Source organism: Podarcis gaigeae (assembly GCF_964106915.1).
Source record: "Podarcis gaigeae genome assembly, chromosome: Z".
Classification (NCBI taxonomy): Eukaryota; Metazoa; Chordata; class Lepidosauria; order Squamata; family Lacertidae; genus Podarcis; species Podarcis gaigeae.
Genome location: NC_139691.1, coordinates 26,456,750 through 26,470,647, shown reverse-complemented (window position 1 = coordinate 26,470,647; position 13,898 = coordinate 26,456,750). Strand labels below are relative to the sequence as shown.

Here is a 13,898-nt window from a genome sequence, read left to right as displayed (position 1 = left end):
TTGGGAGTCAACATCCTTGCAGTGCATCCTTGTAGTGCCTGTTGCCACACTCTAGCTGCCCCCCTCTCATTAAAAAAAGGCTTCTTGCTTTTAACACCCAACTGACACAGGAACACTAATGGGCCTTGTGGGAAATAAAGCTAGGGTATGCGGTGGCAGGATCTCCCTAGCTTTCCACAATGTCTCAGAGCAATGCTGTATTGGAAGAACCGCAGGACAGACAAATGGTGGTTAGACTCAGTAGGCCTGGTACAGCTCAGAGCAGAAACACAATTGGATAAAAGGAACCAGAAGGCACTTTGTACACAGACCCCTTAATCCTGGCCCTGGTCACAGCTGGTGAAGGTGAGGATTAAAGAGGACGTCCTATAGCATGGTATTCTTAGGAACCAAAAAAGTGTCCATCTGTGCAGCAATGCTACCAAGTGGATGATGGATGGTGGACAGACATTGGACATGTTCCAGTCTTAGCCAGATACATCCCTGCAAGATCATGGGTTTAAAACAGGCAGTCAACTATGGTGCTCTTCAGATGTTGCTTGACTCAAACTTCCAGCAACCCCAGCTAGTAAGGGCATTGGCCAGGGGTGATGAGAGTTGTAGTTTGGTGTTACAGCAACTTGCTGAAGCACAGTCTTAGAAAAGGAATTACTCTAGACTATCGTCGTTCTCTAGACTATCGTCGCCTAAGAGGGTGCTTGCCACACACATATACATACACAAATATACTATATATCCCAACTTTATTTTGTGGAGCTCAAGATAGGGTATGTGAGGAGATTTCCCATCCAGGAAGTGACCAGCTCTCAGACCGTCTTTACTCAGACCCATTCTGAAGCATTTTTACAGTGGGCTTTCAACTGGCTGAGCTGTATAATGAGGTGGGATTATTGCTACCATACAGCAGTTCTGGCTACAAATCATGCCTAGGATAGTAAAGGGCTCTCAGCTCTTTCAAAGGCACCACAGCTCTTCTCAGTCCTTCATGCTGCATCATGGCTAGACACAATCAAGAGTTATTGGGTATACTGAGTAGCAGTGTTAGGCCACTGTGGAATAACCAGAAACATTTGGGAAATAAAGGGAGACATTCACAGGCAGAGATCCATAGAATTACTTTAAGTCATTCCCAAGTTGTGCACATGCTTAGGAAGCACACTTTTAAAACTCTCCTAGAATCATAGAATTGTATTTGGAAGGGGTTTCATTGGTCATCTAGCCCAATCATCTGCAATGCAAAGCCAAAACAATCTGACAGACGGCCACCTGGCCTATTTAAAAGCCTCCAATGAAAGTGTGCCACAAAACAACAGGACAGGGACTGCTCAAGCAAGTCCAAACACCCTTGTAATTCTTTTGATTGCTCCCATTGCAACCAAGAGGCACCAATGCTCTGTCGCAACGTGACGATTCAAGATGCTTGGATAGCCATTTCACCCATCTTTTAGAAGTGTGGGAGGCATGCAAAACATGATTTTAGGGCTGCAAGATTAGCTGCCCTCATTTGTGCAGCAGTAGAACCATTTCAGGATCTACTATCCTTTGTTATTATTTCTGCACTGTGTTCAGAAAGTTCCATAAGAAGTTTTAGTGTTTGCTCATGCCTTTTTCATTTATGTTGCCATGTACACTAGCAGATATGGACACACTGATTAAAGCACAGTGCAACAAGGCACGACTAAATGAAAAGTGTGAATGTGCTAACTCGTGAACTGTAGCAATTCTCTAAGTTAAGATAGGTGAGCAACAAACACAAGAGAAACATGCTCATCCCTAAAGTTTTAAGATGCCAACCTACATCCACCCTAACACTCTCAGGCTAGACGTGCCTTACATATCTAGGAGATCCAGTGTCCATATGGAACTTTTAGCTGAAGCACTATTAGCCTTACTCAGCATCTATAATAAACACTACAGCTTGAACCCAAATAATTTTATTCAACCATCAACTCAAACTCTCACAAGAGCACCATCTTGTCTCTTAGTAAGGCAAAAACTAACTTCTTGGAGGAGTGGGAAATCTATAGCTTGAAGAGATGAAACTATATACAAAAATTCTGTAATCCAAAAGGAAAAATGAGAAAGAAACATTTTGTTTCATAATCAATGTTTTTTGCATTATTTGAATGTTAAGTTCTGTATTCTTATTCACCAGAAATATTGCTGTCTTCTGTTTCTTCTAAATCTAAATAAAATAATGTCCTTTTATTTTACCATAGTATCTTAGATTTGTCTTTTAAACATGCATTTATTTTCTACAGGTTCAAAAATATGCTTTGGGATCTTAAGATATATAGTACATGGGTAGGCAAACTAAGGCCCGGGGGCTGGATCAGGCCCAATTGCCTTCTCAATCTGGCCTGCGAACGGTCTGGGAATCAGCGTGTTTTTACATGAGTAGAATATGTCCTTTTATTTAAAATGCACCTCTGGGTTATTTGTGGGGCATAGGAATTTGTTCATTTTTTCCTTCAAAATATAGTCCGGCACCCCACAAGGTCTGAGGGACAGTGGACCGGCCCCCTGCTGAAAAGGTTTGCTGACCCCTGGTATAGCACTTGGGGATGCCACCTCCAACACTGGGTAAACTTGAAATCTCTATTTACCATTCCACCATCATCGTCAACATTTACATTAACAATTATTTCAAAAGTTTTGGTACCCATCTGCTGAAAGGAACAGGCGCTAGAGGTTTCTGCTATAAGTCTTTCAAGTTTCAGAGAAGAAGAAGAAGAAGAAGAAGCAGAAGAAGAAGAAGAAGCAGAAGAAGTAGTAGTAGTAGTAGTAGTGGTGTTGGGTGGCTTCCCAAAAATATAAAAATACATATAATGAAATAAAAGTACAAAAACTTTAGAAGTGTTGTTTATTAGAAGAAATTAAAACACAGTTAACATTTGCTTTTCATTTTAAAATAAAACCTGCACTGCCACCTATTCGGCAGTGTAAGTACAGCACTTTTTTGACCTTAAAATGTGCATCATGGTTTCAAATAAAAAGGAAGATGCCAAGGCAAGACTTTAGCAAAGCTTCATATGAAATAAAAAGGGAATAACACTAAGTCTGTTAACCAACTGAAGCTGGGCTCAAATACACCATCCATGTTTAAATGCAGGTTCCACCAAGTATCTTTGCAATCATCTGAATTAGAACAGATGGCAAATGCACTGATTGTGTATAGTAGGCCATTTGCTCCTGGATCCCTCCAGTTTTACAGACTTGGGATGAGATATTTATGTGAATACAGTACTGAGTAAGATCACATACAGATTGCATTGTGCATTAAATTATTTGTTTCCTCAAGAGCTAAACATGAGCTCGTGTGTGTGAAGTGTTTAGAGGACAGCTAAAACAGCTAGAGGCAGGATTACAACGGACTGTTCCCCATATTGCTGCCATACCTTCCCCACACCAAATTTTGATATACCTCAATACTCAGATATACAAACAACCCTTTGCAAAAGACAATTCCTATAATGAACTTCAGATTTTCAGTCAAGTCTTGTAGCCAGCATTTTCCTATGACAGATTATGTTGGAAGAACCAAAATCCTTTATGGCTCATGTTCCAAAGCAGCAATAATAGAACATGCACAGAACCAAACTGGGCTTGCAAACCAATTTTTAAAAAGATGTATGCTAACGAAGATTAAAGTTGAGAACACATTTAATATAACAGAACTAATGAATCCTATTAATAACTATGCTTTGCTTTTGGAAGGGTCATCCTTGTTTCTTCGCTTTACGTCCCAATTATAAACCCTAGCCATATCTGAAAACACAGTTAAGGAAATTATTGTGCTGTAAGGTGAAAGCAGATGCTCCTCTCCCTGGATTTTATCTGCTTCCCATAATTAGCACAAGCAGTTTGATTCCTGAATACTAGACAGTGCTGTTCTCATAACCAATTTCTAATCTGTTCATCTGAAATATGTAAGTCTGTGCTCTGAAAACAGATCACAAATAACACTGTGATCAGCAAGAAAAAGCCCTACAGTTTCCTTAGGATGAGCTTGATCATAAAGGTTTTTATTCCCGAATACCTGCAACAATACTAGCTTTCTCAAATTGCCAATAACTTGCCCTGCACACACTCTTGTGACACCTGGCTGGACATGGGAAATGACTGCAGCCAGCACATTAACAGCACATCTTCACTTGGTTAAGCACCTGAGCACATGCTTGTGGAAAGAATAAGATGGCTCTCAATGACTAGACTGTATTTACCTGCAGATAACCAGAACACTTGTAATTTTGGAAAGGCTGGCAAATAACCACTTGCCTATGTTTTTAGAAGTGGTTAAAAAAAATCTTACTCTCTGCTTCTCTGGTTTTTCTGACTGGATGCAGATGTGTGGTTAAAACTCTCTCTGCTGCATGGTAGACAACCAGCTTATCACAATTTGAATGAGAACTATCCTGTCCTCAGTTCGAAGCTAGATAAACCTTTCGTTTTAACAACAGTGCAATAAGATTAAGGGAGAACAAAGGCAGGAAAAGGTGCTAACAAATGTACTGAATAATCCAGTGCATTTTAGACTTCCAGAAATCGTCTATGAAAACCTTTGCATAAAAATCTTAAGAAAGTTTGTTCTTTTTTGAGGTTTTCTTTTCCAAAGAAGAGCCTAAACGAACTTGATTACTCAGGAGTATTATCGCTTCTCGGCCTTTTGGCTAAGATCAAGTGTAGATTACTCAGGAGTATTGCTCACCTCTAGCTCCTTCTCTGCTCTTCCTCTGGAGGAGCCTTGAGTCAAAATTCAGCCCCCAAAGTCACACCCCAAAATTTGATTTATTTTCCCTCCAAAACATTTTTTAGACAGGGCAAATCTTTTTTCTACTACTCTATGTCTCCCACTGTGATGTTTTTGAGCCCTCCAAAGTCTCCTCACAAATGTTTACTGTATTTTTCGCTCTATAAGATGCACTTTTCCCTTCCTAAAAAGTAAGGGGAAATGTGTGTGCATCTTATGGAACAAATGTAGGCTGCGCAGCTTTCGCTGAAGCTAGGACAGCAAGAGGGATCGGTGCGCACCGATCCCTCTTGCTCTCCTGGCTTTGCTTCACTGGATAGGCACTGCGCAGCTTTCCCTCTCTGCGCAGCGCCCCTTCAGCGAAGTGGGAGAAGAAACGGAGCCCCTTCCATTTCTCCTCCCACTTTGCTAGAGAGGCACTGAGCAGAGAGGGAGAGAATTTTTTTTTCTTGTTCTCCTCCTCTAAAACTAGGTGTGTCTTATGGTCGGGTATGTCTTATAGAGAGAAAAATACGGTATATTTTGCTCTAACCGGTTCCTCACTGTGATGCTAAACGATTTTCTTTTGTGACCCTCCAAGATCACCTTCTTTTGAAGAAAGTGATGAAAATTATTTCCACAATTATTTTTATTTATTGACCACTGCCATGGGTGGTTCCTGTGATCCTAAAAGTCTTTTATAACCCTAACTGCCCCGCTTTGTCCTTTTAAAAAGTCCACTTTTTGGACACCAGAGGGGACAATGTGGCCCTCAGCATGAAAATAGTTTTGTACTGGAGGGAAGAACCTTGAACCTCATCAACTGTCCTGGAGTCACTGCTCACAGCGACTGTTGTATATCAGTGATAACTGAGGATATTGTATCTTTTCACAGCAAGTGGTACCTAGACTGAACAAACTGGGGAAATGCAATAAACACCTGCATCTGCTACTTGATTCACTATTCCTTGACCTGAATTGTTTCCACAAGCAGATTCGTTCAAAGAAAGTGGATGAATACTAAGAAATAGAGGACATAACATTGTGAAACATTGTGAAACAGGAATTCAATTCTCTTTTTAAAAGGATACTGACTTCTGTAGTAGTGAACTGATCCCTAAGAAAATCCAGATCTTCCTCGAGAGACTCAAGGTTTCTTGTGGCTGTGAAGAGATTCTTTTCTAGCAATGCCTGGGCTTCATCAATGTCATATTCCAGCATTACGTTGGCCTAAGAACAACATTTATGTTGAGGAACCTTCAATGGCTTTTGAAATTAAGTAGTGTTAAAATGAATGAATGAATGACTACAAATTCACCTTCAAGAGCCTAAGTTGGTTTTACCCTTTCTGATAGAGACCATTATCTTAAAACACATTTAAAACAGCAAATTAAGCAGAACCCTTGACACATTATAGTTAAAAGACTGATCTTGGACACTGAATATGGAAGTTGAATACAGAAGCAATAGCATAAGCATAGCATAGCTAGATGATAGATAGATAGATAGATAGATAGATAGATAGATAGATAGATAGATAGATAGGCAGGCAGACAGGCAGGCAGGCAGGCAGGCAGGCAGGCAGGCATATGTAGCTATAAATATTGCAGGTGGTAATGTTTGCAACTAGTTCAAAAACAGTATGTGAAGCTCATGTGCCATTTTTTACACTTATTTACACTGTAGCTATCTGCTGCATTTGTTGCCCATTTAAGAGGTTTGGAGAGACACTTTTGGATCTCCTGAAAAGCCTGGTGTCATTCAAAAATTTTGCTCGCTCGCTGCTCACCTCCAACTGCAGATAATTTAAAGCAACTTAAATAGTACTGGTCTGGGAAAAGATCGTTGTGGGAACTCAATTTTACAAAAAGCAGATAAAATTAACCAATCAGAAACTGTTGCGATTTAAACATATTTTGTAAATATTCTGCTGCAGGAGTGCCAGACATTCCCTGCCAATTTCATCTGGGATTATGTGCTCCTTTGTTGGATGTTTCAGATTTGGGGTAAAGCAAGGTGTTTAGCAGACTCCATGTTTCTTATTTAATCCAGGCAAGCAATTCATCACTTGTTATTTTACTGTTAAGTACAGTTCAGAAAACCATTTAAATGATTGTTTAGGTCAGAAATGAGGAGCCTCTGGCTCTGCAGATGTTGTTGGTACTCCCATCAGACCCAACCAACATGGTCAATGGTTAGAGATACTGGGAACACTGTAGTCCAATAACAGGTTTTCCAGACCCAGTTTGGGTTATTGAGAATAACTCATGTGGAGCCTTAGGCTCACATGCTAACTTTAAGCACATGCAACTTAAAGCACCACCTGAAACAATGCACAATGACTGAATTCAGAGGAGCCTCCAATTCATGCATGTATAAGCCAAAGCCTATATTTGGACAGCACAGTAAACGATGGCTAATACTGAACAGAAAAGATGAAATGGATCATTAGGGCAAAGGAAGAGGAGAACCCAGTTCATTTCCATAGTCTGAAGGATCAGCTGAACTGTGCCCATTGTTGCACCTTTCAAGATCTGGGCTGAAATGTATTCTTTTGCAATGTTGCTAAGAGGCTTTTGTCCCTGCTGTTCCAAAAAATTCCAGAGATTGGAAATGGGTAATGATTTCCATTGGGGGGGGGAGGTTCATACCAAGCTGCGTGGCCAAATAACATCATGAAATGTTAACGTAATATTCAGAATTCATGTTGCCTTTCAGCCATGTTTGTGGCTGAAAATAGATGCTTAGTAAGTGTGAACATGTTTTTACTTACCCCCAACCAAAGACAAACTTTATCTGTAGGAGGAACAGAAGCTTTACAGTAGAGGTTATCTGCCAATAAAAATCTGGTTTCCATCAGTTTTGTGGATTCCTACCGAAAGCAGAGATGACAAATGAACATGGCTAGAGCACTTGTGTTAAAATTAGTCATAATCAATAATTTTCTACAGCCAAATAAAGATTGATTTGTGATAACTATTGATGTAGCATTGTAGATAAGATAAATACCCACCACATTGTAAAAGGTATTTACCTTTTTCTTCTGCATGTGTTTTAAGATTTCTAATGTCTGCTTAATTTCAGGAATTTGATTTTTTAACCTGTGAATAAAACAGATATAAAATATTATTTCTGCTACACTTACTAACCAATCTAATCTGCTTTATATATAATTGGGGTTTGGAGGTAGGGCAGAAACACTCAGTCCAGCATGTGAGGTTGTTCTACAGATATTTCCATATAAGGGACCCTTGCCTTATTGGGAGTCAGCCTACATTTGAACTTACACCTCAGTTGTGATGCTGGAAATATTGAATTAAAATCAACCAAGGGGTTCTTTAACGATGGATGTTGCAAGATAACACTTCTAACTTTCAGCACCCATAGAATTCCAGCTATAATCATGAAAAAGAAGGCTCATTTAGCCAGGAAAGGAGTCTTCCCTTATCAGCATTTTGAAGACACATCACGTAAGCTATTTTTGTACCTAAAAGGGCGATCAGGAGGAACAAAGTCACCTCAACTAAAGCTGACATTTGTCCTATTGCTGAAGAAGATCACAGTCAATGTGAAGAATTATTATCAGAAACTCCAGAGATTATACAAGGAAAATTCAAGAGGTCTAATCAATCTACAGCAGTTCTGAATAAAAATTACCCTCCAGATTTAGCAGACTGGATAGTCCCAGAAAAAGAGGATTTGCTAAGTAATTTTATTAGCCTACCAGATAAAGAGCAAAGTGGCATTCTCACCAAACTAGCTAAGTTTCAGTCCAGATTGACCCAAATACAACAGCATGGACAACAAAACGTTGGTGAAACAACTGACAATCAAACCTTTTGCCCACAAACTGTTTCTCCAAAATGTATAGTTAAAAAGAGGACTACCAGAGAAACTTTTAAATGTATAGATGCAAACTGCAAACTCAACCCCCCCTTGGAATATGATATGGTTAGGGACAATCCTGATGGTGTGACTACAAATTCCTGGCTGAGCTACTGGAAATTAGTTCCAAATGAAATAGGTAGTCCTCTCCCGAGAATCAAAAAGTATACCAACACCGCTGAATGGGTTCCCACTGATAAGAAGAATGGAAGCATTTTTAAAGATGAAATTGGGTACCTGGACAAAGTAGAACCAAAAGGCCAGAGCCTTAAAAAGTTTGGGCTAAAACTGATGTCATGGAACATAGCAGGCTGTCATTCAAAGCAGAGTAATAGACAACTGATGAACTATTTTGTGCAATTTGATATTATTCTGCTTCAAGAAACATGGCACAATGACTCCATAATGATTAACGGAAACAAATGTCACTCATTGACAACCACTCCCTCAATGAAAGGTGGTAGGGTCAGTGGGGGTCTAGCATGTTTCATCTCCACAAAGTTGAATGCAACTACAACAGCCATGATTCCATGTAACCCATTTGCAACTGCTGACTTGGTTGTAGTTTTGAAAGTATGTTTAATGCTGATTAATGTCTACATACCACCTTGTCAAAAAACAAAACAAACAAAAAAACTACTGTAAATACTATCTGGACAGACGTAGAGAATTATATAGAATCCATGGAATCCCTATATCCTACCGCAGTGTTTATCATTGCAGGGGGTTTTAACATCCATATGGGAGTTAACAATGTAAATTTGTACACCCATTACAATCAGATTCTGAAACCAGGTATTTACTTAGCCAGAGGTACCTCCTGCCTGTCTAATTACATCATAAATGTAATTATTCAGAGCTTTGTTTAGTCCAAGTTGTAAGGCAGAGGGACTTGCTAATATTGAACAGCATGATAGAGGGAGATCAACCCAGAGAATATACCCACTTTACAAAGCATGGAGGCAGTGTGATAGATTATATTGTGATCTTGTGATTTGCATATAAGTTTGTCATGGAGTTAGAACTGGGCAATAATATTGAAAGCGATCATTTACCTCTAACAATGGTACTAGTATCCCCAGTATTTAACAATTCTTTCCCCAAAACTCAATTTATCTCTAATGCAAACTTAGGTGGGACTGAAGGCAATAGAATTAGGTGGACACCAGTACACTTAATACTTAACTCGTTCTGAGGGTCCTTAAAGGTAAAGGTACCCCTGCCCGTACGGGCCAGTCTTGACAGACTCTGGGGTTGTGCGCCCATCTCACTTAAGAGGCCAGGGGCCAGCGCTGTCCGGAGACACTTCCGGGTCACGTGGCCAGCGTGACAAAGCTGCATCTGGCGAGCTAGAGCCGCACACGGAAACGCCGTTTACCTTCCCGCTGGTAAGCGGTCCCTATTTATCTACTTGCACCCGGAGGTGCTTTCGAACTGCTAGGTTGGCAGGCGCTGGGACCGAGCAACGGGAGCGCACCCCACCGCAGGGATTCGAACCGCCGACCTTTCGATCGGCAAGTCCTAGGTGCTGAGGCTTTAACCCACAGCGCCACCTGCGTCCCCTCTGAGGGTCCTTACGTACCCCGAAAAGTCCACAACATGAGGCGCCGTTTCTGTGCATGCGCGGCGAAACCCGGAAGTATACAATGTGATTGTACATGCAATAGCATATGGAAACTTGACCCTATTCTTTTGAATGTACACTTCTCTTGATTAATGCAAACATGTGATTACTTTTTTTCTATTCCAGTAATAATTATTGCCATCAAAATTTGTTCAATGGTATGGCCAGGCTCATTGTCTAATTTTTCACCTGGGTTTACTTTAACTCCTAGTCAAGCAAAATAATGCATGACAAAAAGCAACAGTGGGTGCAGATACCTAATTATTTAATACAGTGGCCCCATCATTACTGTAAAAACCAGCTCATTTACGTCATGATATAAAGCAGAAAAATATTAACTGCAAACATGTCAAATACTCTTATGTGCCTTTCAGACATTCCTCACAAGTTGGACCACAGTCCTAGCATTGCAAGTTGTTTTAGTATCCTACCAGTGCATCAGCTTGTAGCAACAACTGTCTAGCTTCTTAAAGAGTAGTAGCTTATTAAATTTTAGCCAAAGAACAGTCTGCATGATGACATGGGGAGTAGCATTATAACTTTAGAATAATCCTTATAAAGGACACCACAGAAAATACCTACCTTCTTTTCTTCTGGGCAAGGTTAAGCTCCATAAATTTATATTTCTGATACTGTTCATCCAATTTCTTGAGTACGGTGTCTGCCGTCTCGTTTCCTGGCTGTTTCATAAAGGAATCTACATCTTCCTTCGAGTAGAAACATATTATACATAAGTAACTCCCAAAGCTTCAATTCATACAACCATGTGAAGAGTTGGTTGGTCAAAGCCTGGCCTGTTCTGACTTCTTCCAAGGCTGACATTGGGGACAGGAATGGCCAAGCACCAGCCAAAGACCCTCCTCCAGTATGAGACCCACTACTGAGAGTCCCCTGGCCCTCCTCACCATTTCTAACCACTTGCTTGCCTACCCTTTTTTTGCTTTTAAATTTCCTAAGTCACTTAGAGACTTAGTAGTAGTCAGCTGGCTACTAAAATTGAACAAATAACAATAATTCTGCTTACTCTTCTACATTCAAAAGCATAAACAGCATAGTCAAGCGGTAAAATGTTTGGGAAGCGAGTCCAAGGTTAGTTTCTCCTTTTAGTATCAATCCCACATAAACAGGTTGCCTGAAAGGAATGGCAGCTATGCAGCCAGCCCCCTCCTCCCTGGGAATATGCAGAGGTATCTAGCTGGCCACTCAAAGCAAACAAATGCCTGTCTAGAGAAATGTTCAATCTGATCCAGCAGGGCTCTTATTCTTCATAATGAATTAGATTCATAAGATAGGCAAACTTAAAGACTACAAGGGTTTTTTTGGGGGGGAGGAGCCAATAGCAAGGGAAGATTACTGCTTTCCGTGTATAATTGGCTACTCAACTACTGGTAGCAAAATGTTAGCATATGGCCTAATAAACCAGTCTCTGTTGCTTCACACTGGCGCTCATAGAAGCATAAGGAGCAGCCTTACATTGAGCCAGACCATTAGTCCATGGTGCTCAGAACTGACTACACTATTTCATTCCCTCTCCTTGTTTACAGTATAAAAGCCCCCACTTCCTGGTCACTTGGAAGCAATTCTTACTTGATCTGAGCCACCTCGGCTCTTCTTACAGAAGACAAATCCATGGTACACAGACCTATTAAACCATGACATTATAGCAGTTATAGTTCGCAAGACTAGCACAACCGTGAAGCTTGTTGGGACCTGACAGTATCTCTTCAGCTAGCTTCCCTTGCAGTGTTGCTATAAGAATAGGGATGAGGGGGGAAGAGCAACGGGCAGTGTCTTAGGCTGAGAGGAAAGGCGGGATGCAGTAAGTACCTGTATATTACAGACCACGGAACCTTCGCATTAAAAGGCAATCACTCTTGAAATCCGAAGTGGGTGGGGCGCAAAAAGCAGAAGAGGCTGCCCCCCCCACACATTCTTGCCCCCATCTTTCCCTGCTGGATTTATTTCCCCAGAGGCGTGACACCCAACCTGCTCTGAGGAGTCCTCACATTCGTGCCTCGCCTGCTGGCAATCTTTTCCTAAACTAAAAACAGGCTGCTGTCTTCGGCTGACCTGGCAGGGCTTCCTGCGCGTTCCTTATAATAATAATAATAATAATAATAATAATAATAATAATAATAATAATAATAAATAATAATAATAATAACAATAACAATAGGCTACCTTTAAACGCCAGTTACTGCAGGGAAGGCCGCCGCCGCCACGTGAAGGGATCAGGGCCTCCTTACTAACAGGCAGTCTACCCCCTAAATGCCAGGTGCCGCAGAGCCTCCTGCCCTGCGGGGAGGGCGCCGGTCGGAAAAGAGGGTATTTGGGGCTGACGGCCTCCAGGACATCATTCTTGAGCAGGCCCCCACCCCACCCCCCGCTCCCTGTCAAAAGTGAAGCGCATGCGCAACCAGCACACCACGCAGGACACCCCCCCCACACACGTTCACATCAGTACTCGAGGTCCATTCTCGCCCCCTCCGCGTGGCTCCCCATTTCCCACCCACCCCGCGCCCACATTTTTGCTTACTACGAAGATGGCCTCGGGGATGCCCAGGTGCGCCCGTTTCCCGCCCGTTGGTCCGTCGCCGCAAACTGCCTCGCCGACGTTGACCGCCGCCATCTTCATGAAGGGAGCAAAAGAATGGGGAGGGAGGGGGGGGAACAGAGCCCGACGTGCTTTTCCTCCCTCGCGCATGCGGACTGGCATCGAAACTGAGCTAACCGTAGCCCAGACGTCGCGCGCGCGGGATCTGAGGAGGGGGAGTGGTGGGTCTCACTGTTGCCTGATAGGTCTTGATTGACTGGCCGAGGGTAAGGGAGGAGCGTGCCCTGCCATTCTCGTTTTGGGTGTGAAGGTTGTATTGTTGGTGTTAGATGGTGGTGATAATGTGCAGCTACCCCCCCCCCCTAAGAAAGCGAAAGCCCCTTCGTGATTTACCATATAAATAAGATTGGATATCGTTATTATTATTGCATAGAAGCAAGGCTGTTTACACACTGGGTCATTAAAGCACATTGCTTAACCCCCTCAAAGAATCCTGGGAACTGCAGTTACAGGATCGCCATGAAGGATGCTCGAATATTTTATATCAGACGTTTCCTTCCAAGAGCTCAGTATGATGTATGTATCATTATAGAGTCCTAGAATAGTTGGAAGGGATCAAATAACCTCATCCCCTGCGCTGCCACTGCAGGAATCTTTCGCCCAAAGGGGGGTTTAAACCCACGACGCCAAGGGTCTCATCCTCTTCGGTTTTCCCACTCCCCGTTTTATCCGCGCAATAACCCTGTGTGGTAGGTTAGGTTGGCTGTCAGAGGCGCAGTGAGCTGGTGGGGATTTGAATCCTAGTTTCCACTACATCACATTTGTTTGTTGTTTAGTCGTTTAGTCGTGTCCGACTCTTCGTGACCCCATGGACCAGAGCACGCCAGGCACTTCTGTCTTCCACTGCCTCCCGCAGTTTGGTCAAACTCATAATATCACTACATCACATTAGCGGTGGCAAATGCCCCTTGATTATGGTAGGGAGGAAAGGGACGCAGGGCAACAAGAGGTGGAGCCAGAGTCAAAGACAGTAGAGCCGATTGATTCTGGTTTTGCCCCATCCACCTCCCTACTGAATTCTACAAGGGCAGCGCTGAAACTGAAAA

At 42.1% G+C, this 13,898-nt stretch overlaps 1 protein-coding gene across 3 annotated transcripts; it reads right to left on the bottom strand.

Moving 5' to 3' along the window:
• Positions 1-2,849: 2,849 nt before the first annotated feature.
• On the bottom strand, positions 2,850-12,956 carry VBP1 (VHL binding protein 1). Of its 3 annotated transcripts, none has more exons than XM_083722565.1 (6): positions 12,775-12,956; positions 10,821-10,945; positions 7,764-7,830; positions 7,503-7,601; positions 5,821-5,959; positions 2,850-3,768 (listed from the first exon to the last, which is right to left on the bottom strand). In XM_083722565.1, the coding sequence occupies exons 1-6, from the start codon at positions 12,952-12,954 to the stop codon at positions 3,698-3,700; spliced, it is 681 nt and encodes a 226-aa protein (XP_083578691.1). In that variant the 5' UTR covers positions 12,955-12,956; the 3' UTR covers positions 2,850-3,697. The 3 variants fall into 3 exon arrangements, with proteins under 3 accessions (XP_083578691.1, XP_083578692.1, XP_083578693.1); XM_083722566.1 differs by lacking the exon at positions 12,775-12,956 and adding an exon at positions 12,420-12,640; XM_083722567.1 differs by lacking the exon at positions 12,775-12,956 and adding an exon at positions 11,263-11,611.
• Positions 12,957-13,898: the final 942 nt, after the last annotated feature.